This window comes from Cantharellus anzutake (assembly GCF_015039405.1).
Source record: "Cantharellus anzutake strain C23 chromosome Unknown EI90scaffold_16, whole genome shotgun sequence".
Taxonomy (NCBI): domain Eukaryota; kingdom Fungi; phylum Basidiomycota; class Agaricomycetes; order Cantharellales; family Hydnaceae; genus Cantharellus; species Cantharellus anzutake.
This window is the reverse complement of record NW_024066966.1, coordinates 1238646-1260230: the sequence shown is the minus strand read 5'-3', so window position 1 is coordinate 1260230 and position 21585 is coordinate 1238646. Positions and strand designations below refer to the sequence as shown.

Genomic DNA, 21585 nt, shown 5'->3' with positions numbered 1-21585 from the left:
GCTGCCCATGCGTGCAGGTGTCTTCTTTAGTTGAAAGTTGGTCTGCATGTTAGGCAATTCGAAGGGGGATTTGGGGAAAGACAACCGTTTCGAGTCTGGTACAGCCCAACATTCCCTATTCATAATCGATTTATTTGTTGTTATCTATCCATCTATGGCCAACTTGCTAATGCGGAAAACATTAGAGATTCAGCAAACTCCTAACTCACGCTCACGCAGATTCAACATCCTTCATGAATGAAGGACGCATGCAATGACCCTAATGCCCTCCCTCAACGCTGACTCTAACAGGCTCCTACTCATGCATCTCTGTTGACATGTTGTTAACAGGAAGTGCTGCGCTTTCCTCACGAACCTGCTTGGGGGTACGTAATACCTCGCTAGCGAAAGGTAATTCCTTTTTGCCAATTTGAGGGTGACAGGATTCTTGCTCGCAACACCGATATTCCGTTTCTCGCAGTAAGGGCACTAGCTTAGTAGATGTTTCCTAGAACGTCCATCTAGGCTGGTGGCCTACATATGATATGGGCTCCTATACTGTTTTGCTGATCGCACGTGTCCTATCAGGCTGCCTCAACCACCTCCCCTTGCAGTGAGCTGAATTTGATTTTTTGGAATCGAGGCTTCTTCGCGGACACTGGGGCGTCTCGCTACGGCATAAAGCTTACAAGCTGGTAGTCCAAATCTTCATTATACAATGGCAACCTTGCTCATCAGCTTTATCCTCGCCCAAAGTGTCCATGCCGCACCTATCTGTCAACATCCTGCACTCAACAGTACGGCGTTCTCCTTAAATCACTCGGACGACTGTAACGATTCACGCAACTATCGAACCATGTGGGGCATGGTGTACAGCTGCATCCTTACCATCTTCGCTTGCATCTGGACGGCAAACCATCCCGATGTGCCAAGCGATATTCGCGTTGGTCGTTCAGTCCGGATTCTCGTACACTCAAATGATTTTCACGTTGGTTGCACCGGAGGCCGCTGTTGCGACTGCATGGGAAGACTTCTCCATGGCTTGCAGACTATCAAGGCAGTGCGCTGAAATTCAAGGTTTGCGCTGAATGTTAAAAAAGCTCAATTCAGCTCAATTTTATTTTCACAAGGATGGACATTGAGCCATTCATATTTTGTGAATATGGGAGGTTTCTTCGACGGTGCCAACGGAAACGCAGTAGAGCCAGACGGAAATCCTTCTACTCTCTTTAAGAGATACCCCGGCATTATCAAGCATTCGGGAGAGGTCGCAGTATCGAAAGAGGAAATCCTTGACAGAAGTAAAGGGGATTTTTTTGCAAAGCTCATTGTTGCCATCCAGCTTGTGTGGTTTGCCGCCCAGTATGTTGGACGGTGGGCACATCGTCTACCCAGGTCCCAATTGGAAGCGATGACTCTTGCTTATGCATCACTTAGCATCCTTGTTTGTGCTTTGTGGTGGCGCAAACCGCTGGATGTGCATTTCCCAATCTACGTGATGGAAGGGAGCCACTCCAATCCCTCCAATCCCGATGCCAATACTGATCAAGTGCAGAATATGCCAAATCCGACTTCCCCTGCAGGGAGCCCCAATCCCTCAAACGTTCATGCTGATGCCGATCAAGGGCAGAACGCGGCAACCCTGGCCTCTCCTGCGGTGAACCCCAATCTCACAAATTCCGGTGCCAGTACCGATCAAATATCGAATACAGCAAATTCGACTGGAGTCCCAATCCCTCCAAACCTGATGCTAATATCGATCAAAAGCAGATCGTGGCAGATCTGGCTTCCCTAGGGCAAACCCCTGTCCCCCAAATTCTGGTGCCAATATCGATCAAATGCAGAATGCGGCAAATCTGACTTGGCTTGCGACGAAGATCATGGAGGCAGACCCCTTGTGGATATTTCTAGTCACTGGGATCATTTTTGGTGGGGTCCATTGCTTTGCATGGTCATTTTCATTTCCGACACGTGCGGAGACACTCTTGTGGCGCATTTCTGCGATAATTATTACGGTGGGCCCTGGCCCTGTCGCATGGGCTGTGAAAAGGCGGGATGAAGATGTGAGCATCATTGATCTCGTATGTCTGCTTTTTGGGTTTGTTTATCTTATCGCTCGGGTTATCTTGTTCACTCTTGTGTTTACACCTCTGCGATCTCCACACCCCAACCTTTTGCAAGCTGTATCCTGGCTATCTTTCATTCCCCACCTAGGATAGCACGATAGTCACATAGTACCAAGTCGAGTGCAGTATACCCCCTGTGCGTCTATACGATCCCGGCATCTTTAAGCCCATTAGGTAGTGTCATCTCTTTCACCGCTGCAAAAACCACCTGGATCGACGGTCCAGGACAAGCACCAAAGGCATTCATCGGGCATCAGCGACAGCATACCAAACAAGGGACAAACATTTTCCGTATCACCGGCCTGGGTCAAGCTAGAAAATCACCCTACATGAGACCGAACAAAAATTTACTGAGGATAAATGTTCAGCCTCGCCCTGTTCGTCTGCGAAAACTTCCATAAGATAAACTAGGCTGCCTTGTTCATATCCCTCCCGCCCGTAGTACTGCGGATTGACTCCCTCAAACTCCCCACACTCTGCTCACTCACATCCTCCGAGTCATTGACCCTCCTACCCTCCACCCTCCCACTCTGCCTTCTTGCACCACTCGCATTTCCGCCACCCTATCCTCCGCTACAGCCTTCCCTGCGGTCTTCTCCATAAAACACATCCTCTATTCAGAAAAGGATGATACTGGTCGAAAGAACCATCTCGGATTCGCGCCGGAATCGAACAGCACAAGGGACTCCAATTCTCCGTCAATGGTTGATCTTCTGATTAGGCCGTGCAAAAGATGATGGAGGTGACGGATTCAAACAGTAACCACTTCTTACGCTTAGGGCGTTGACCTCCTACGTTGAATATGCTAAAGTAGCGAAGGATGTAAGGAAGGAAGAGTTAAACCATTACTTGACGCAATGCCAAAGGGGGAGGGGGATACCATACTAAACTTCGCCTCCATAATCCCTGTCGTCTTGGCCCTCGCCGTCAACACATCGGTCGAATCAGGTACTTGTCCCTTCACCTATTCCTGCTATTAGTCCGCCACCACCACCTCCTCTCCTCCGTTGCTCGCAGACAATGAAGATGGAAGTCCTAACGATTTGGAATGAAGCGTGGATGATTGTATGGAGGGAGATGAGGAGGCAGACAACAAAAAGGATGGGGGTGGGGAGGGTCGATCTGTGCATCAATGATTGCTTCGGTGGAAGAATCGGCCAGAGAAAAGCGATAGATCCCCTAAGGATAGGAAGAAGAGCAGTTGGGACGGGGGGGAGAAGCAGGGGGGGGGGGGGGGGGGGGGGGGAAGAGGAGTTGGGACGAAACAGGACGATTGCACTCAAGCCTGCCACCCATTGACGTCACCACACCTTTCAGACTTCGCGTACGTTCCAGTCGACGATTTGACAGGCACGTGTGGACAATAGTATCAAGTCAGAGCATGTTGGAGTTAGACATCCCCCAGCTGTGATTGCACGCCGTCATATTTTCGCCTGGTTCTCGACTTTCATTCCCCTAACGCGATACACCAAACAAGGTCGACGTGCCGATTTTGTCTTTCCATTGCATGTCATCGCTTATGGTGGTATGCAGAAACATGGAAAAACATGGAAAAAATGTGTTAGAGGAAGAGATGTGTGTTCTTGATAGTAAAATTGTAAGATCATGATGCGACTGAAATTCGTGATGGGTGTAGCGGAGAGGAAACTCTGTAAATATTTTATCAATAGTTTGCAATCAAAAAAGTGAGGTTGGGTGTTCTCGAGCTGAGTATCCAATTCAAGCTTGCTCACCATGTGAAGGCAGCAATATGGAGAGTGCAATGACGAGGACAACACGCTCAAATGGGGACCATTTGTGCGTCGGAATGACGACCGAGATCCAAAAGAGCATTACGTAGACTGTTGAGTGACCCAGTCAAACCCGGGGTGTATGATCCTGGGTCAACGGCAACCAACTGGCGATAGAGTTTGACACTTTCTTCAATGAATGGAAGGGCCTCCGAGTGTCGTCCGAGATCCAAAAGAGCAGTGTATAGATGGTTGAGTGACACAGCCAAATGCGGGGTGTATGATCCCGGGTTAACGGCAACCAACTGGCGCTGGAGTTTGACGCTTTCTTCGATGAATGGGAGCGCCTCCGAGTGTCGTCCGAGATCCGAAAGAGCATCGTATAGATCGTTGAGTGACATAGCCAAATGCGGGGTGTATGATCCTGGGTTAACGGCAACCAACTGGCGCTGGAGTTTGACACTTTCTTCGATGAATGGAAGGGCCTCCGAGTGTCGTCCGAGATCCGAAAGAGCATCGTATAGATTGTTGAGTGACATAGCCAAATCCGGGGTGTATGAAACGGCAACTAGCCGGCGCAGGCTTTCTTTGATGAATGGGAGTGCCTCCGAGTGCTGTCCGAGTTTGGAAAGAGCATTATATAGATTGTCGAATAACATGGCCAAATCTGGGGTGTATGAAACAGCATCTCGCTGGCGCAGGATTTTGACACTTTCTTCGATGAATGGGAGCGCCTCCTCGTGCCGTCCGAGTTTGGAAAGAGCATTACGTAGATTGTTGAGTAGCCTGGCCAAATCTAGGGTGTATAATCCAGGGTGAACAGCAACTAACTGGCGGTGGAGTTTGACGCTTTCTTCAATGAATGAGAGCGCCTCCTCGTGCCGCCCGAGATTGTAAAGAGCATTATATAGATTGTGGAGTGTCATGGCCAAACCCGGGGTGTATGCAAGGTGAATGGCAACTAGCTGGCGGTAGAGCTTGACGCTTCCTTCAATGAATGAGAGTGCCTCCTCATGCCGTCCGAGATTGTAAAGAGCATCATATAGATTGTCAAGTGACATGGCCAATTCCAGGGTGTATGATCCTGGGTGAACAGCGACTAGCTGGCGCCAGAGTTTAACACCTTTGATGAATAGGAGCGCCTCCTCGTGCCGTCCAAGATCTGAAAGGGAATTGTATAGATTATTGAGTGACATGGCTAAATCTGGGGAGTATGATTCTGGGTGAACAGCAACTAGATGGCGGTAGAGTTCGACGCTTTCTTCGATAAATGGGAGCGCCTCCGAGTGCCGTCCGAGATTGGAAAGAGCTTTACATAACTTCTTGAGTGACCTGGCCAAATGCGGGGTGTATGATCCTGGGTGGACGGCAACTAGCTGGCGGCAGAGTTTGGCACTTTCTTCAATAAATGGGAGTGCCTCCGAGTGCTGTCCGAGTTGGTAAAGGGTATTATATAGACCGTCAAGTGACCTGGCCAAATGCGGGGTGTAGGAACTTGAGTCCACAGAAAAAAGGTAACGGCAGAGTACAACAGAATCATTTGCTGCCTCATATGCCTCCTGGAATCTTAAGAAATATTCCAGGTTCCATGGAAGCTGAGTAAGCACATTAGCCAGTATGCTAACAGCCCTGTGGTCAACAGCCAACTGGAAGACCATGAGGTAATTTCTTTAACACAATTGATAACCCATACCTTAGCCCACTCAGGGAGCAACAAGATACTGACGTAGCTTTCCGTTCTCACACAGACTTCCACCCACCGAGTTGCTTCCTGGCTCAGAAACATACCAACTGACACAGCAAGCTCCTGTGATGGTTCCTGGACCCGACTGAGGTGATGAACAATGTGGCGACATGCGTAATGAAAGTGCTCAGATAACTCTGGAGGAATGCGCGGCATTTCATCTTGTTCGGATAAGTTTTCGATCAGTCCTAAGCCCTTTACAGAGCAGAGATCCTGGCTCAAAATTTCGGTACATCGTAGGGCAACCTTGGTATTCTCCACCCCCACGGCTACAGGGGTGCAACGAGAGCTGATTGTTTTAGGATCAATCCGATCGACAATAAAATCGCGGAATGATTGGTGTAGGATGCAAACCGGAATGCAATGATCCTCAACTCCTGAGAGGAGAGGTGCAAGTTCAGCCAACACATATCGAACAGAAGACTTGAGGAAAGGCGACAAAATTGCGTCCCAGGCTGTGATGGACAGAGGCTGCTGAGCAACAAAGATTGCTCCCATCACGATTGAGTAATCGTGCGCAAAATCTTCGTCCCAATCACACTTCTGCAAAATACTCGTATACAGGTCATCCATCATCTCGTCAGTGGGGCCCTTGGGTCTTTTGGTGCCGGTGTCGAGCAGGCTTTCTAGTGTCCTCATAGGATCCTTCTTGAGATTCTTCATGTAGCGAAAGATTGTGCTGGTCCAAATAAACAGGCCACCTGCTCGTTTCGAGATCTCCTGTACTGTTTTATCCTCGTCCTGGAGTCTATGTGCTAAATCGGGATGCCAATTCTTAAGCTCTCGTAGCTGCGAACGGATGTATGCAGCGCAGTCCTGCACATTTGTGTCATCCGTGAGATTAATGGTGAGATGATTGATAGGAAAATGACGTGAGAGGGAGCGATTGACAAGATCAACGTGTCTCGATGTAACAAAAAATTTTATGGAGGGTGGTAGCTTGGGTACTTCCTCGCAGAGAATCTTAGCAAGGGGTTGATATGCTTCTTCGTCACATTCGTCTAAAGCATCAATGATGACCACCATAGGATGACCAGGAGGCGGAGATATGTGAAGGAGAGGGAAAGCCACTAATTTCTCAAATTGCTTCGCGAGAGGGGCAGTGGAGAGGAAAGGCTCTTTTTGGAGAGCATCGACAATGGAAGTGCGGTAAACCGGATCGTGGTCGGCTAGAGATAGCGCTATGCTGTGGAATAGAAAATCGGGCCGGGACCGCTCGCCCGCTTTGAAGAAGAAGTGCAGTAACAGGGTAACGTCCCTTTTACATCGTTCTGCTATCGTGAGCGCAATTGAAGTCTTGCCAGCGCCTGCCACAGCAGTCAACAGCATTAGCCGGTTCTCGCTATCCCCAGTGTTGCGACACCATGTCATGATCTGCTCAGTGAGATCAACTCGAGTGCCTTCTAGGCATGCCTGGGCGGAACTACCACGGGTGGTAGAAGGATCTCGGAGACTATCAAGAATTTTGTCATCGTGTAGACGACGTTCTACGGCCGCTAACTTGTTGCCAACTATCAAGTTCGTCGTAAGCTGAATCGGCCGAAAATCAGAATGGCTATGGAACGATACTGTAAGGAAAGCTACCTGAAACGATGAAATTGCTTTGTCAAAATCTTTCTTTAGGTCGTCGATCCTCCCGGGGTCTTTCAAGTAGGAGAATGCCTTTCTAATAGTCGATCGTTTCTCTACTTCTCCCCGTCTTTCAATTTCGGACTTGATCTTCTGTAGCGCGCTGGGACTTAATGTAAGTACCGTACCGAAGACCATCAAATGGATATAGACTTACCCTTCAAGTTCTGTGACACTTTCTACCCATGGCTTTTCCTCTTCCGCTGACACATCATCGGACTTTATGGCCGAAGATACCTTGGTCATGGTGCTCCTTACGTGTTCACCGAAACCAGTCCATGCCTTTGCGTTCTCCTTGAACTTCTACGTGGCGCAAACCAGCGTGAGCTTCCATTCATGAACAAGTATAGATCATTACTGACTTGGGCCTCATCAAAAATGAAGAGTGCAGCACCAGTCGCATTCTTTAGGGGTGGACACCAATCAGCCGTAGCATTGATACCTCTGAGAGTTAAAACCGCCGTGTTACCCGCTGCTGCGAGGACATCATTAATCGTTTGCCTCGGAGTTTCAGCCCCTTGCTGCAGCGACATGGTCGATAACAGACAAATTGATGGGGAGAGAGCGTAACACACGTATGAACAATATTTAATACTCAAAGCCACGAGACCTTTGTACAACAATGGAAGGCCGAGATAGATGCATTCACACAGCCTTATATCTATGGCGAATTCCAGCACATCAATGGCCTGGCGCTGGCCCGGACTGGATAAGGTGACTTAAGCCTCTACTGTAGGAGAACCTAGGCAAATGACTCTATTGGAGAGAGCCAGTATTGGGTCGCCTAGAACTGGGAGATGTGTGTGATTAGGAGTGCGGACTAGTACAAACTAGCAATGACACTATGAGACATCACACCGCGTTGGGGTCGGCGGCAAGCGCCGGGGCAGGCGGAGTGGAGGCTTCATCACGATCTTGGTGTGCAATCAGCTTTTATATAAACTCTAGGATGCAGGCAAGTGGGTGCGCGCACCAATGCCTAAGAAATGGGATAAGTATGGAGGCGCATTATTTTAAGTCGGATTAAAATCCTCCTCTTCCCTCTCTTTTGATTAGGGGCCGACCGTTCCTAGATAGCGCCTTGAAAGTGTACAGGCTCCGTGGCATCACACTACGCACCACTGACAGTCGGTAAGCGTTCTACGTTGTCTCATTTGGTGGCGGAGCTGTTCCGACGAGTCGATGTGCTCATCGAACCCTTCACAAAGCACATACACTTTCGTACGTTTCCCCACCCCAAATCTCAAAACCTAAGGTGACCCTTCGTTCTGTTTAATCGACTGAATCCAACAAACCGATCCGGTCTCTCTGACCCCCGCCCACTGCGCCCACGCTCACAATTCCAGATACACATCCACATTCTAAACTTCTTCGGTTCATCTCCTTCTGCTATATCGATTAACCCAGCAAGAACGGACCAAAAAAGCAATCGCATCCCCCACCCACCCACCCACCCGAACGCAGGCCCAAGGAATGATAGAATGAAATGAAATGAATGGAAGGGAGATTGCGTTCATATAAAGCTCACGGCAACGAAGCTTGAAAAACAAAAAAAAAAAGAATGAGATGGGATGATCGTCCATTGGACATGTGTGTCGGACCCAGTTATGAGTAAGAGTTAAGAATGTGTGACAGCGAATGATGCATAGAAATAGTCCAGGATTCCGTCAAGAGGTCTCTGCAATGGTCATGCCACTAGTTGTGATATTTCGCGGGTAAGGTTCCCATCGGCGTATGCGTGTCCAGCTTCCCAGTTCAGTCATCGGTGTCCTTCCCGAACCATCGTCAAGATATATCAGAATAGTGCGCAAGCAGTTTGTTGCTGGGGTGCAAGGCTGCGGTTATTTGCATCCATCGCACGCACGTCACAATAATCATGACAGCCGGTTTATGAATCGGGATAGAGACGTCATCACGAGGGCATGGTGCGACTCACTCGTGCCGCAATACCAATTGGACGTTCGCATTACAGAAGCCAGTGCCTTCTTCCCCAAGCAGCCCTTGTTCGCTCCTATACAAAGGTATCCACTATGAAGAGCACAACACAGTCATTTACTTCGTTAGATAACGGATTGTGGCCTTTGCCCACTCGCGCAGAATGGTTCGACGCTCTCGTGCCGGTTCGACTGCCAGGGGCAACTCACGACTCCTCGAAGAGGCTCCTAGAGCTGTTGAAGGACAACCACAAGAAATACCATATGTATTTCAACTATGAGGGCTTCCACAAGTGAGCCAAAAAAATACTTGGACTAGTTGTCGTACTACCTACGAGAGCTCAATTGCTCCCAGCCATCTGACCCATCACCTTTTTGTCGCCTGGTTTTTTGGAGGGGATGCGAAGCTACTCGATGAAGCGTTTGAAATCGATGGTTCATATCAGCGCCCTGCGTTCGAATCGCCTCATCCGATCGAACAGTCAAATTGGCTGAACTTTCTGGCTGACGAAAAGTAAGTGTGCGGGCCCCCCAACTACCACTTAAAGGCTTTTCGTCCCTGAATGCATTGGCAGCTACTTCCAGGCCTATTGTCAATTTTTTGGGGCTGAAATAGTGGAACGAGGAGTCGGTCCTACCTTGGAGGCTTTTTTATTCTCAAAAGCTGCAAATTGGCCAGATGGACTGGTCGAAACGCCAGAGAAGGCTCCAAAGATGCTTTCACGTTTCTTTGGCGGCGCCCTCCATCCTCTCATCCATACAGGTCACGTCGAATTCGGTGTTTCCGGGATGGTGATGGAAGGTAAAGAAAATCACCAATATTTCTGGATACCATGTGTAATGATCTGCCGGTTTGTTAAAGGTTTGGCACAAACGGCGACTACCCCGCCAGGTTGTGATGTATTCCTCCAACCAGATGACTTCCCTGACCAACTATCGGATCCATCCGCGTCGCCGGTGCAAGATGGCTTGAGCGTCCTCACTATAAGTACCTCTGACGAGAAACCCGAAACCGAATATGAAGGCGAACACTCTTTCACTATCGTTGCTAAGATGTTGCAGGATCCTCAGCTAGCTGCCGGTCAGACCTGCGAGAGGACCTCCACCAGACGATTTGCTGATACTCTGGAAAGCCGAGGAAACCTTATCGCCGAGTATGGGCGGAAGTGGATTGTTAAAGAACACGAGGGACACATTCGTATCAAGGTCGAGGAATTATCATGGCTTGTCGCTCTCCTTTTCGGATTGGGTGGGTGGCGTGAAGGGCATAATTTCGCGCGGACTTTTTCCTGTCAGTGACCGTCACATATCCCCTATGGTGAATGGCCACTGAACGGTTTTACTACTGCATTATATATTAGTATGCACTGTGTCACTTCATCCCTGTTCGTGGCACCTTTGCTGGCTCATCTGTCCCTCCGTTCAAAGGCCCTGTTACTCAAGACGCACTTCCTATGCGTCCTCGGGTATTGGGTTTCTCGAGGCGACCTCAGATTCCTATCAAAGCTTACTACAGGGATGTTACCACGAATCCAAAACCATCTTCTAGAACCCCAAGACCAATCCCGAATAAGAAAGCGCTTTCCAGCGACTACGATCAAAACCCTTGGCTTCGTATCATTCAGTCGGTGCTGCATCATCCCGATGAACATCTCCTCAAGTCGATTCGTGCATTAGCCCATTACAGCTCGCTCTATGGTGATAAATCTGCTGGGGATGTACGACCTATTCGAGATGGAAAGCGTGTTAATACCGGTCTTGAAGGCGATGATGTGCTTGATGGGACCCTGTTTGTTCGGGTTGCTGGGGAAATGATGAATAGAATGGGTTGGGTGAAAGAAGGTGAAGAACCTGGTGAGTATGACAGGCAAGGTCTTGGATGGGACGAAGTATGGAAATAAAAGGAAAGTTGGTGCCAAATGGAAAGAATGACATGTTTGTTCATAGCGTGCCCTACGGTGCTTGCGATTGATGCATGGCGCTTTCTGTTACTCAATATAGTAACGGAGTTAGGAGATAAGGACTCGGCGTAACTGCCACACCACGTCAACGATTAGGCAGGTGACCAGCCTCTCTTTAAAAGTTAACGACAGAACCGACGCACGGCATCCTCTAGGATGTACATTATTTCTAAAAGTCTAGCGGTGCTAGGGCTCCTATCAGCTTCTCTCCTTTCCACTTCTTTTGCTGCTTCGGCTGACAAGATCGCTGAGACGAGAGCTAAATTCCAAGAGCTTGCTGCGAGCTCTCCAAATGGTGTCATCAAGCTCAATTCCGCAGATTTTACTGCTATAACATCTCCCGGTAGGGACTGGAGCGTAGCATTGCAGCTCACTGCTCTTGGGAAAGACCTTGGTTGCCAACCTTGTCAGTAAGTGCAATAACAGTGTTCTTGCACTACTGGCTACGCCCTGACCCACTAGCTTGGTGTAATACTTTGTCGTGCATGAAACGATATTAGAACATTCGATTTGAGCTTCCGTGCTGTGGCAAAAGCTTGGTCGACAGTTTCAAAGACTGCCAGAGATAGCCACTTCTTTGCGTCGCTAGACTTTGCGGATGGGCAACAGGTCTTCCGTCAGGTATGCAAAAAAAAAAAAACAAGTTTCTGACAGTGGTGTTGTTGTGGGTGTACTCACTAGACTCGGGGTCGATCATTACCTAGCTTGGTTTGAACTCTGCCCCAGTTGTGCACTTTTACCCTGCCCAGGAGGGCCCATTGAAACCGGCTCGTCCTGATATGTGGAGCTATGACTTTACTAGAAAGTGTGTACCAGAGCCCCGTTTAACATTTCGTTTCGCGGTGTAAATCGGGGCTTCTCTTCTTTCTCTATAGCTCATTCGAAGCTCGTAACTTTGCTGAAGTGTTATCCGATCACGTACCGACCAAGATCCTTACCGTGATCCACCAAATTATGGTCTCATATCTACCATTGGATTTTCCGTCCTTGGCCTTGCCATTTTGGCCAAGTTTGGATGGCCGCTCTTTTCGTTCATTATCCTTTCGCGTTGGATTTGGGCTGTTGCCGCTATCATGTCATCGCTCGTCTTCACGGCGGGATTCATGTTTACGCGCATTCGTGGGATGCCATTTATGCAGGTGACGAGAGAAGGTGCGCGGTGGATAGCGGGGGGATATTCGAACCAGTATGGCGCTGAGACTTATGTTGTCGCTACGCTTTGTGAGTTATTGTTTGTGCATTTCATCGACCGAGAAGGTATTCACATGCGTGTGTGTGTGTGTGTGTTGTGTGCGGTTTCAGATGGTACACTGGCCTTAACGCAGGTCGCCCTCATCATACTGGTCCCTCGCATACGGAAACGGAACCAACAACGTGCGGCGGTTTACGTTTGGTCGTTCGTGACGATCATTTTGTACAGTGTGCTCATGTCGCTGTTCAGAGTAAAGAACTCTGGTGGGTCGCTGACTCCCAACGTTTGTGGTCCAAAGCTGATCTCATTCATCGCCTTTGCTAGGATATCCGTTCCGTCTCCTTTTCTAAACGTTAGATATAGTCGATTGTAAATTTGATATCGATCCCAAAAAGTATTCTGAGTCCCTTTGGGGCATCAGCGTCTGCCGCCACTTTGATGGTTGTTGGGATGTGTGTGAAGCATTGATGCTTGCTACGGCTGCATGATAATCGTGCCACGTCAAGTTCCGCATAGTCCGAGCGTAGACCAATGTCAGCTGAATTCATCATATGAATCCCATCTCCTCGTCTATCAACCGCTGGAAATGGGATCCATCGAACGGTGGGAATGGTTTCAGCGATGAGAAATCCTTAGTTTGAATCGTGCGAGCCAAATCCCTACGTGATCGTATTGAGTCTTACGAGGGACAAGGAAAGCGAGTAGAGGTAACATACGCAGAGCTACACGCGTACAGATACCCCTGACGAGACAATTCATCTGCCAGTTCGCTTTGGTGTTTGTCCATGAGACTATCATTAGGATGACAATCAAGGGTTTGGGTGTCCGCAGAACGTCAAGGATGGTGCCTGCACCTTGAGATGCAAAGTAAGGAGTTACACGACAGGCTCCACGACGAGCATTGCATACCAGCATGGCTGATCACGAGCGACGATGCGGTAATATCATCTTCTATGGACGCTTTGAAGTCAAAAGCAGAAATATCGACATCGTGGCTCGAACAATATGAGAACGGCCTGTTCCAAACACTCTTCCCAAATTGTATGACGAGCTTGTTGTAACCGTTGTCACTCAAGGCTTTTAAACAGGGCTCGGAGAGGACAGCATCGACTAAAGCCGTGTGCTCTGTGGACCCGACGGTAACGAAAACCGACATGTGGGGATGATTGAATCGAGATGTTTCCCACGAGACTACGTGCCCGTCACGTGTGACGGATTCCCTAGGGAACGCTAAAATTAATCCCATAAAAAGAGAAGCCGAAGTCGGATGCTTCGATCATGTCTATATTTATGAACTTTCGCGGGGACTTCCCGCCGTGTAATATTGCAGCGAAGGAACCATCTTCGTTGTTGACAGCGAAGATGCTGTCTGAAGTGAGGGCGCCAATAGCCCTTGAGGCGATGCCGCGCGAGACCACGATCGTAACTAGTACATATATATTCCCAGCCGCAGATCTAGAATTGGATAGATGAATTTGAACGGGCCAGGGGAAGGTTACGTAAGTCAAATGGTCCATTTGTCCTTGAACCCTAGCTTCTATGTATTCTATGTAATGTTCTATTGTGCCATAGCCCTTGAAATTCAACACAACCACTTTACGTCTTTCTCACCATCAACCCCTCCTCTCCTTTCTCTTTTCCTCTCTCTCCTCAAGCACTTCCACAGTCGTAGTCCAACTTGAGAACGACAATGGCGGAAGGCATCCTCTCCCTTCTTTTCTTACTACTTGTTCACTTGATACCCGCAATCGCCAAGCCTTGTGTTGTTTTTGACGTCAATTGGAATCTCTATGCTTTTGGCGTTAGTGGCGGGGATTACAATCTCGGTGCGGCATCAAACTGGATCCGTGAGTGCTTGTGTTCCGCCTTGTTTTCCCGTCCTGATTGATGTTTAACGAATCATCCTCATAGATGGCAACGCCACGCGAGTCACGGGGGGTCCGTAAGTATTATCGAGCGCAACCGGGTCCGCATGTACGAAACAACATAAGCTGAATCTCAATGTCCGAACAGGCCGTTTGACGGGCTAAACACTCAGTGTTACCTTGCACAGGTAAGATGATGGATGTCGTCCTTTAGCGTGCGCGTTGGATAACGTTGTTCTGTAGTATTTCAACGCAATCTATGTGAGACGCGTTTTGCATGACTTTCCGGTGGCGCTTGCTAACCAGCACATGCAAGGTCATCAATGCAGACAAATCGAACCCATCAGACATACACATTTTCAACCCCCAGTCTAAAAGTTGGACCACCCAGAAAATGAATGCTGGAGGCGCCAATGCCAACCTCATTCAAGCCATCTTGGACCATGATACGAACGTCTTCTGTATGGCACTGCCATAATTTCCCTTGATTTAAGACGGCTCTGACCACTAGCTTGACAGATGGCTTGGTTAATAACACCTTATACTCCGCGAACTTTGCTTCCCTCACCGCTGCCTCTGGCAATCCTATTAACTGGGACGTTGCTAACACTGTCTCGACCTTTTCAGTTTCCGGATACGATCCCGTCCTGGCTTTAGCTCAGAACCATATTTTTTTCTTCAATGTTCCTGGGTCGAATGAAGGAAGCACATATATTTTTGTAATTCATTGTATGTGAACCTTTTTTTTTTTTGGTTATCCTAGGAACGCGCTATTCAGATACCCTCTCCCTGCCCCTCCAGTTAGCTACTTCCAACCTCAACCTCAACCATTCACCCCAAAGAATGGCAACAAATTCCCTGTTGCTCATGGCAAAGCGACTTCATTCTTCTCACCCTCTAATAACGTTCAAGAACAAATTGCCTTCATTCCTGATGACGGCTCTGCGGTCTATGTCTTGAACGTTCAGGTTAGTCCCTCCCTCCTCCCTCCCTTCTCGTACATCGTAGTAGCGAATTCGCCAAACTCACCTTGATCAACCTAGCCAAATACGACCGTGCAACTCCAAGGTCCAATTGTCAAAGACTCTAATTCGGATTATGCAGCAAGCACGTCAGAACTCGTCCAGCTTACCTCTTCTGGCAATCTTTACTACCTTCCTTACAATCAAAACAATCCTAATTCGAGCGTACAATGGGTGCCGTTTGGTGTACCTGGGTTCTCTGGTCCAGGTCCAACTTCAACCTCCACCGTCACTTCAACCGGTTCGGGAACCAACCCGACGAACACCGTGACGAACAAGGGCTCTGCGTCTAGCGCTAGCCTTTCTTCCAACGCTCCAGGGTCATCTACAAGTTCGAAGAAATCGGGTGGAACGCTGAGGGTGGCGGTCGATGGGAGTGTTGCGCTTGGATGGTTCTTGGCGTCAGTAGGGGCCATTACCATCCGTGCCTTGCTGAGCTGAACGGGTGGGGGCGTAACTGGCTCATAGCCTTCAATTGATGCTTTTATTTGCTGATGACGAACTTTACAACTGCTTTTTCTGCTTGCTTTACGGAAGCACAGTTGCTTTAAAAGAATAATGAGTTGAGCTTTTCTCTCTCTCTCTCTCTGTCCTTCTCCTGTGAACATTTCGACTCTCCCCCCATTCCTTTTACTCTCTTCCGCATTGAATCCAAGTCTTCCTCACCTTTTACATAAATCTTTCTTTCTTTTTTTTTTTTTTGCTTTACATATAATTTTTTCCCCTTTCTTCGCCCTGAACTCACGTTTGCATTCTGAACTTTTGAACAATGCCATCGTCTGTGATTGCTTCTGATAGAGAGAGGGGAGGATTGTGTCCATGTTGATGCCAGGGTACGGCGTCGAATGAATATTGTCCCGTGCAAAGCGGCCAAGAGCCTCTTGGATACAGTCAATCGCCAATTATCTGGCCTAGTCGAAGACATGGAGTAGGCGGGTTTCGAGTGCGGGGAGGCAGCATTAGCAACACTTAGTAAAATAATCTTAAAGAGAGGTAGATGATAATTGTCGAGCGTACAGGGTCCAGAAAGGAGATAGCCTCTATACCACAAAAACAAGAACCCAGACGTCGAGATCGTTTTCGACTACGGGCTCGGAATATTAAATAGCATACAACTGAGTCCATCTCCAGGTGGACAACTCGCACAATTAACACTAGATGGTGTACATCGAAGACACAAATCCCGGTATTGATACGCGAAAAGTGATAAGAGTATGTTATGAATGGTATCATATGTCAAAATCAAAAGTAAGTCCGTTGCTAGCTTCTGGGGATGCCAACCCCATGTTTCTAAGAAGCGGATCGAGAGATGCCAGCTCGTCCTTTATTGCCTCGCGAGCGATTGTATCTAATTCCTTAAGCAATTGATTAATGATTTTCTGTGAAGGGTCCAAGTGTGTAAGTTAGATGCTGAATAAGGAATGGGCGAACCCCCCTTACCTTGAACCTCGCATCCACTTTAAGTACGGCGTCGGCAGTCCCTGGAGACCACGTTGCAGGGGGTGATGATAGCGGGGCAGAAGGGGGAACGGAAGCTGTGGTGTCTGGCGCAAAGGAGCTAGAGGCAAGCTCATTAGGGAATAATTGTGTGAAGAGGGGATTGGTAGACGAGAATATGTGTTGGTGGATAGAAATAGAGTATCCGGATCCAGGCACGCTGTTTGCCATTCCGGCGTGCTGAAGTGGAGAGGGTCCCAAGACTTGACGGATTTTGTGATAAACCTCCGTGAGGACATCACAAAATGACATAAGGACTTGAAAATAGTCAAGAGGAAAAGGCTAGGATTTGTTTATCGATCAAGAGAAGATCAGGAATTCACGATAGATTATGACGGACCATGTTCGGTATCACTAAACATGACTGGTCATCAAAAGTCTCGCCGCTCCTACCCCTCACGCCCTTCGATCCACGGAGAATGTTGCGCTAAGGCAGTGTCATAAATATGAGTGAGCGATAGGCTGTGCATCTGTGTAGCGCGTTACACGCACCATTCTGGGCTTAAAGTTTTCGTCTTGAAGCTGATCATATTCATTCATGAGTTGCCCAAGGGATCGTAGGAAGTCTGAGTGGGGGGTGGAGTCGAAAAGATTCGATAGTGACATTGCAAGAATGGCATATTTGTACGTCCTAGATAAAGCCGATGATCAACGCAGGACTTGACCGATTGCAGAATGTCCACACCTCTTTCGCATGCTCGCAGTGTTGTACGCCCTCTCCAACTCATAGTGAGAAAGTAATATGGTGTTCAACCAATAGGATCTCCTAATATGCAGTAAGAGGTGGTAGATGATTGAAAAGCTCACGAGCGCTACACCATACCCTTCGTGTCCTTGTCGCAAATGAGCTAATGCCAGGAGTCGTCGATTGAGTGTTTCTCGAATGCTTTCGTATGACGAAGTCGTAGGTGTTGAGACGCCCGTAACAAAAGCATGATCAGCCGTTGCGGCCCCAGGCTCCCAATCCTTTGGAGTTTGGGCGGCACCGGTTGAGATATTTTGTATTGAATTGCTCCGACTGCCTTGGAATGTTGAGAGTAGGTTGGAAGCAGACGACTTGCGCCGCATACCCGGCCTTTGCTGGTTTTCCATTATGTTGTGGGCATGCAATTCATTCAAGCACGTCTTGGACGTTGCAGACAGAATCGTGAATTGCAAAACGAGTTCAAGGGGAGGGGGGGTTCACTCGGCGATCTCCGTGCAAAAACCCCCTTCCTTCCTTCACCAAATAGATTTCCGCCCTTTCTCCTTCACCATGGCAGAAATAATCGCGCTCGCAGAGCAGGCATGTCACCTCAACGATGAGAGATGTATGTTCTGACTTGTGTCCAGTTCACTCAATTCTACTACAACACCTTTGATACCTCGCGCGCGAGTTTGCAGAGCCTCTATGTATGCCGATCTCGCGATCCCCGTCGAAATCGTCATTACTGATCGTCAATCCTCTAGGGAGAAACCTCGATGTTGACCTGGGAGGACAAACAATTCTTGGGTCCCAAAGCAATCACAGAGCATTTGACGGTGTGGACCGATTCAGCGCGTTGATCGCCTGCGCGACTGACCTAAGAATCCAGACATTGCCGTTTCAGAGCGTGGCACACAAGGTAACATCGCTAGACGCTCAGCCTTCAGGTCCGGCATCACCAAGCATTTGGTCTTAGTGACTGGGCAGCTCGTCGTACGCGCTTGTACACATTTATCGGGTCCGATGTGACTCACTAATCACCCCCCCCCCTTAAAGGTCGATGGCGGTGAGAACCCACTCCAATTCAGCCAAGTGTTCCAGCTTTCTCCAACTGGCGGCAGTTACTTTGTGTAAGTTTGCGCACTGCCAGAGATTCATCTCGCTTAACACCTACTTGTTAGCCAAAACGACATTTTCAAACTTAACTATGGTTGAAGTAGCTGTGCGGATATTGACGCTGTTGGGTGTTGCTGTGCATGTCTGCTGTGTACATCGTCTGGAATCATTTACGCTTTTTGAACATTCTTAATACACACACCATTGTTGTCCACGGAGAAATGTAATCGGATCAGGAATTAAGAATTGTGTCGCGTGAGACAGAAATACAAAGAAAAAAGAAAAGAAGGGAAAAGGAAGAGTTTGATGCTGTCGCTCCTTGCATGCGCGTCAATCAAATCACCCTTGTCTGTTAAGACTATCTCGGGTTACCTGCTGGTTGCGGAATTGCTTCCCTGGCCAATTAGCAGACATACTAGTCAAAGTCATCACCGTGCCTTCAGGCATGGAGAAATTGTCACCGAAATGTCGACAGGGGATGAATCGAACCTGCGCGCTGCACAAGTTGGTGCTCAATTCAAACCAGCATCATTCCCAGTTGGGCCATTACAGCCATAGTTAAAATATGTAACATTCTCACCTATGACACTTTCTAGCACACTCATACCTTCTTGCTTCGTGAGCTCTTTGCCTTGTGCCACACATGTCTTCTTTTATTGATGATCACAAAATGTACTTCGGACTGTGGCGTGGGAAATGTCTCACGTGGCCGACACTGATATTTCCTCAACCAAACGGTTGAGACAGGGATTGAGATGGCCTCATCACAGTTAATGACGCCAATATCCGAGGATTCTACACGCCGACGGGTGGTATGTTTAAGGAAGGCGTTGAGATGTTCGCTAATAATGCGTGATGTGTTACAGTGCTATTTCTTTGACTCTGATGTAGGGGGCTTCCATTATGGCCCTGGACACCCGTATGGCATCACCTCTGTCTGTTCATCGTACATACCTTTAAATAGGCCTATATCACGCTAGCATGAAACCTACCCGGATACGTATGTGTCACTCGCTGGTCATGAATTACGGATTGTATAAGAAGATGGAAATCTTCGTGAGCGCACGAGTCCTCTCACTAGAAATATCAATGGACCCCCAGTCTTCATAGAGAGCAAAACCGGCGACCAAGCGCGAAATGTCACAGTTTCATTCAGACGAATATGTGGATTTCTTAAACAAGATCAATCCGAGTAATATGAACTCCTACGTAAGGGAGCAACTCAAATGTACGTCGCCTCTTATTCCATGTCTAGAATCGCTAAATCTCTACTTGTTCCCTCAGATAACGTCGGTGACGATTGTCCTGTATTTGATGGCTTATTTGATTACTGCTCCATCTCTGCTGGGGGATCAATGGGTGTGTGCATTCGTGACTGCGCATGGCGTTTAGTCTCACCCTCCTGTATAGAGGGCGCTGCACGTTTAAGCAGAAATAAGTGCGACATCGCCGTGAACTGGGCGGGGGGGTTGCATCATGCAAAGAAGAGTGAAGCAAGTGGTTTCTGCTACGTGAACGGTATAGTCGTCCGTTGCACTTTCCAAACATCTCGCACACTAACTTCTCAATAGACATAGTGTTGGGAATCCTTGAGCTCTTGAGGTGTGCAGGCTGTCCCTCTCTCGCACACGGCGTGACATTCAGCCAATGCGTCCTAGATATCACCAACGCGTCCTCTATGTTGACATTGATGTACATCATGGAGATGGTGTTGAAGAGGCTTTCTATACCACCGATCGTGTTATGACCGTCAGTTTCCACAAATATGGCGAATTTTTCCCTGGAACAGGAGATATACGAGTAAGTGAGATCCATTTAATGGCAGCACTCTGCCGATGTAGATTGTCTTTGTCTCTAGGACATAGGTATAGGGAAAGGGAAGGGTTATTCATTGAACTTCCCGCTGCGCGATGGAGTCACTGATGACAACTATAAGTCGGTTTTCGTGCCAGTGAGTGCCACTTTTCCGAGAGGTGCGGTCGGGAGGACTTCACATCGATCTTCAGGTCATCAGGGAAGTGATGAGTTCGTATGCGCCTGGGGCGATTGTATTGCAATGTGGTACAGACTCACTTTCCGGCGACAAACTGGGTTGTCTGAACCTTTCCATGAGGGGTGAGTGGTCGCATTCATTGAGTGAGACTGCGACGTGCTCAGTGCGAATGAAGGGCACGCCAATTGTGTTCGATTCGTGAAATCCTTCAATCTTCCACTTCTTCTCCTCGGGGGTGGCGGTTACACCATGAGAAACGTTAGTCGAGCATGGGCATACGAAACGGGACTCGCTGCGGGAGTCGAGTTAGGGCGAAGTAAGCAGCTTCTATTGGAGAGTGTTTCGTAGTCTCACCATCCCATCCCTCAGAAATACCTATGAACGAGTACTATGAATACTTTGGTCCTGATTTTGAGCTGGATGTGAGAGCTAGTAACATGGACGATCTAAACACGCCAGAATATCTCGAAAGAGTGAAGCGAATTGTACTCGAAAATCTTAGGCAAAAAGGTGGCCCACCCGGAATTCAGATGTCAGGTAATCGTGCGCTGCGATGCCACTGCATAGCTATCACTGACTGATTCTTTTCCGTTCCCTCAGAGATCCCACGCCTTGCTCACGACGAAGATGATGGGAATATGGACGAGGATCTCATTGATCCGAATGAAAGGAGACCTCGTTCGTACCTCTCTGGAAAAGGCTCACATCGAATCCCTAATTATTTGTAAATCCTCTACAGAATCTGAGAGGGACAGGCGAATACAACCCGAGGGGGAGCTTTCGGACTCGGAGGATGAAGGCGAAGGTGGTAGACGAAATCATCAAGACCGCAAGCGGAACCATTCGGTACCGCGTTCACCGAGTGCCACTGCACTGAAACTTCCAAACGAAGACATGATGGAGATGGATGGTGGTGTTAATGCAGCGACTGCGGAACCTGCTCCCGTCCAAACAACTCTTGATGAAGAAAACGTTAATATCAATACGGATGGGCCTCCTAGTGCCCTGCGAGACGAGCCGCTCTCGCCTCATCCGATATCGTAAAGCACTCTTGTACTATATATAATGTGTCTACGTGTAGCTGCCTATCTTCGATATGTATTTTGCTCCGG

At 48.4% G+C, this 21585-nt stretch overlaps 11 protein-coding genes across 11 annotated transcripts; 8 read left to right on the top strand and 3 right to left on the bottom strand.

Annotated features, from left to right (window-relative positions):
• Positions 1–697: 697 nt before the first annotated feature.
• On the top strand, positions 698–1774 carry EI90DRAFT_3121622 (uncharacterized protein; the record flags this gene model as incomplete). Its single annotated transcript, XM_039063419.1, has 3 exons — positions 698–776; positions 856–1056; positions 1110–1774. The coding sequence occupies 3 exons, from the start codon at positions 698–700 to the stop codon at positions 1772–1774; spliced, it is 945 nt and encodes a 314-aa protein (XP_038918044.1).
• A 1881-nt stretch (positions 1775–3655) lies between these two features.
• On the bottom strand, positions 3656–7896 carry EI90DRAFT_535121 (uncharacterized protein). The gene is made up of 4 exons (XM_039067748.1): positions 7571–7896; positions 7366–7511; positions 5562–7311; positions 3656–5481 (listed from the first exon to the last, which is right to left on the bottom strand). Exons 1-4 carry the CDS (start codon positions 7739–7741, stop codon positions 3886–3888), a joined length of 3663 nt encoding a protein of 1220 aa, XP_038918043.1. The 5' UTR covers positions 7742–7896; the 3' UTR covers positions 3656–3885.
• A 1308-nt stretch (positions 7897–9204) lies between these two features.
• EI90DRAFT_3051733 (uncharacterized protein) lies at positions 9205–9629 on the top strand. Its single transcript, XM_039059875.1, has one exon. The coding sequence runs from the start codon at positions 9239–9241 to the stop codon at positions 9437–9439; it is 201 nt and encodes a 66-aa protein (XP_038918042.1). The 5' UTR covers positions 9205–9238; the 3' UTR covers positions 9440–9629.
• Positions 9630–10062: 433 nt separating this feature from the next.
• EI90DRAFT_3051730 (uncharacterized protein) lies at positions 10063–11080 on the top strand. Its single transcript, XM_039059874.1, has 3 exons — positions 10063–10433; positions 10505–10945; positions 10994–11080. Exons 1-3 carry the CDS (start codon positions 10196–10198, stop codon positions 11041–11043), a joined length of 729 nt encoding a protein of 242 aa, XP_038918041.1. The 5' UTR covers positions 10063–10195; the 3' UTR covers positions 11044–11080.
• Positions 11081–11174: 94 nt separating this feature from the next.
• Positions 11175–12000, top strand: EI90DRAFT_534875 (uncharacterized protein). The gene is made up of 3 exons (XM_039067747.1): positions 11175–11513; positions 11604–11908; positions 11979–12000. Exons 1-2 carry the CDS (start codon positions 11260–11262, stop codon positions 11752–11754), a joined length of 405 nt encoding a protein of 134 aa, XP_038918040.1. The 5' UTR covers positions 11175–11259; the 3' UTR covers positions 11755–11908; positions 11979–12000.
• A 174-nt stretch (positions 12001–12174) lies between these two features.
• EI90DRAFT_3051724 (uncharacterized protein) lies at positions 12175–12681 on the top strand (the record flags this gene model as incomplete). Its single annotated transcript, XM_039059873.1, has 3 exons — positions 12175–12324; positions 12406–12558; positions 12620–12681. Coding segments are annotated over 3 exons (329 nt in total), but the record flags the coding sequence as incomplete, so codon positions are not given.
• Positions 12682–12771: 90 nt separating this feature from the next.
• On the bottom strand, positions 12772–13471 carry EI90DRAFT_3051722 (glycosyltransferase family 28 C-terminal domain-containing protein). Its single transcript, XM_039059872.1, has 4 exons — positions 13205–13471; positions 13103–13149; positions 13012–13037; positions 12772–12954 (listed from the first exon to the last, which is right to left on the bottom strand). Exons 1-4 carry the CDS (start codon positions 13449–13451, stop codon positions 12843–12845), a joined length of 432 nt encoding a protein of 143 aa, XP_038918038.1. The 5' UTR covers positions 13452–13471; the 3' UTR covers positions 12772–12842.
• A 511-nt stretch (positions 13472–13982) lies between these two features.
• On the top strand, positions 13983–15884 carry EI90DRAFT_3153598 (uncharacterized protein; the record flags this gene model as incomplete). The annotated part of the gene is made up of 8 exons (XM_039065874.1): positions 13983–14142; positions 14207–14237; positions 14309–14348; positions 14404–14421; positions 14477–14621; positions 14680–14889; positions 14962–15128; positions 15204–15884. 8 exons carry the CDS (start codon positions 13986–13988, stop codon positions 15621–15623), a joined length of 1188 nt encoding a protein of 395 aa, XP_038918037.1. The 3' UTR covers positions 15624–15884.
• Positions 15885–16266: 382 nt separating this feature from the next.
• On the bottom strand, positions 16267–17863 carry EI90DRAFT_3051717 (uncharacterized protein). Its single transcript, XM_039059871.1, has 6 exons — positions 17503–17863; positions 17365–17445; positions 17172–17310; positions 17020–17106; positions 16623–16961; positions 16267–16561 (listed from the first exon to the last, which is right to left on the bottom strand). Exons 1-6 carry the CDS (start codon positions 17769–17771, stop codon positions 16412–16414), a joined length of 1065 nt encoding a protein of 354 aa, XP_038918036.1. The 5' UTR covers positions 17772–17863; the 3' UTR covers positions 16267–16411.
• A 124-nt stretch (positions 17864–17987) lies between these two features.
• Positions 17988–18579, top strand: EI90DRAFT_3145141 (nuclear transport factor 2; the record flags this gene model as incomplete). The annotated part of the gene is made up of 6 exons (XM_039065241.1): positions 17988–18071; positions 18129–18200; positions 18254–18311; positions 18341–18357; positions 18421–18494; positions 18546–18579. The coding sequence occupies 6 exons, from the start codon at positions 17988–17990 to the stop codon at positions 18577–18579; spliced, it is 339 nt and encodes a 112-aa protein (XP_038918035.1).
• A 749-nt stretch (positions 18580–19328) lies between these two features.
• EI90DRAFT_2915908 (histone deacetylase) lies at positions 19329–21517 on the top strand (the record flags this gene model as incomplete). Its single annotated transcript, XM_039054569.1, has 13 exons — positions 19329–19399; positions 19461–19536; positions 19591–19708; positions 19765–19839; positions 19891–19998; positions 20052–20082; positions 20139–20280; positions 20339–20431; positions 20487–20595; positions 20649–20789; positions 20843–21010; positions 21074–21151; positions 21213–21517. The coding sequence occupies 13 exons, from the start codon at positions 19329–19331 to the stop codon at positions 21515–21517; spliced, it is 1515 nt and encodes a 504-aa protein (XP_038918034.1).
• Between the last annotated feature and the right edge of the window lie 68 nt (positions 21518–21585).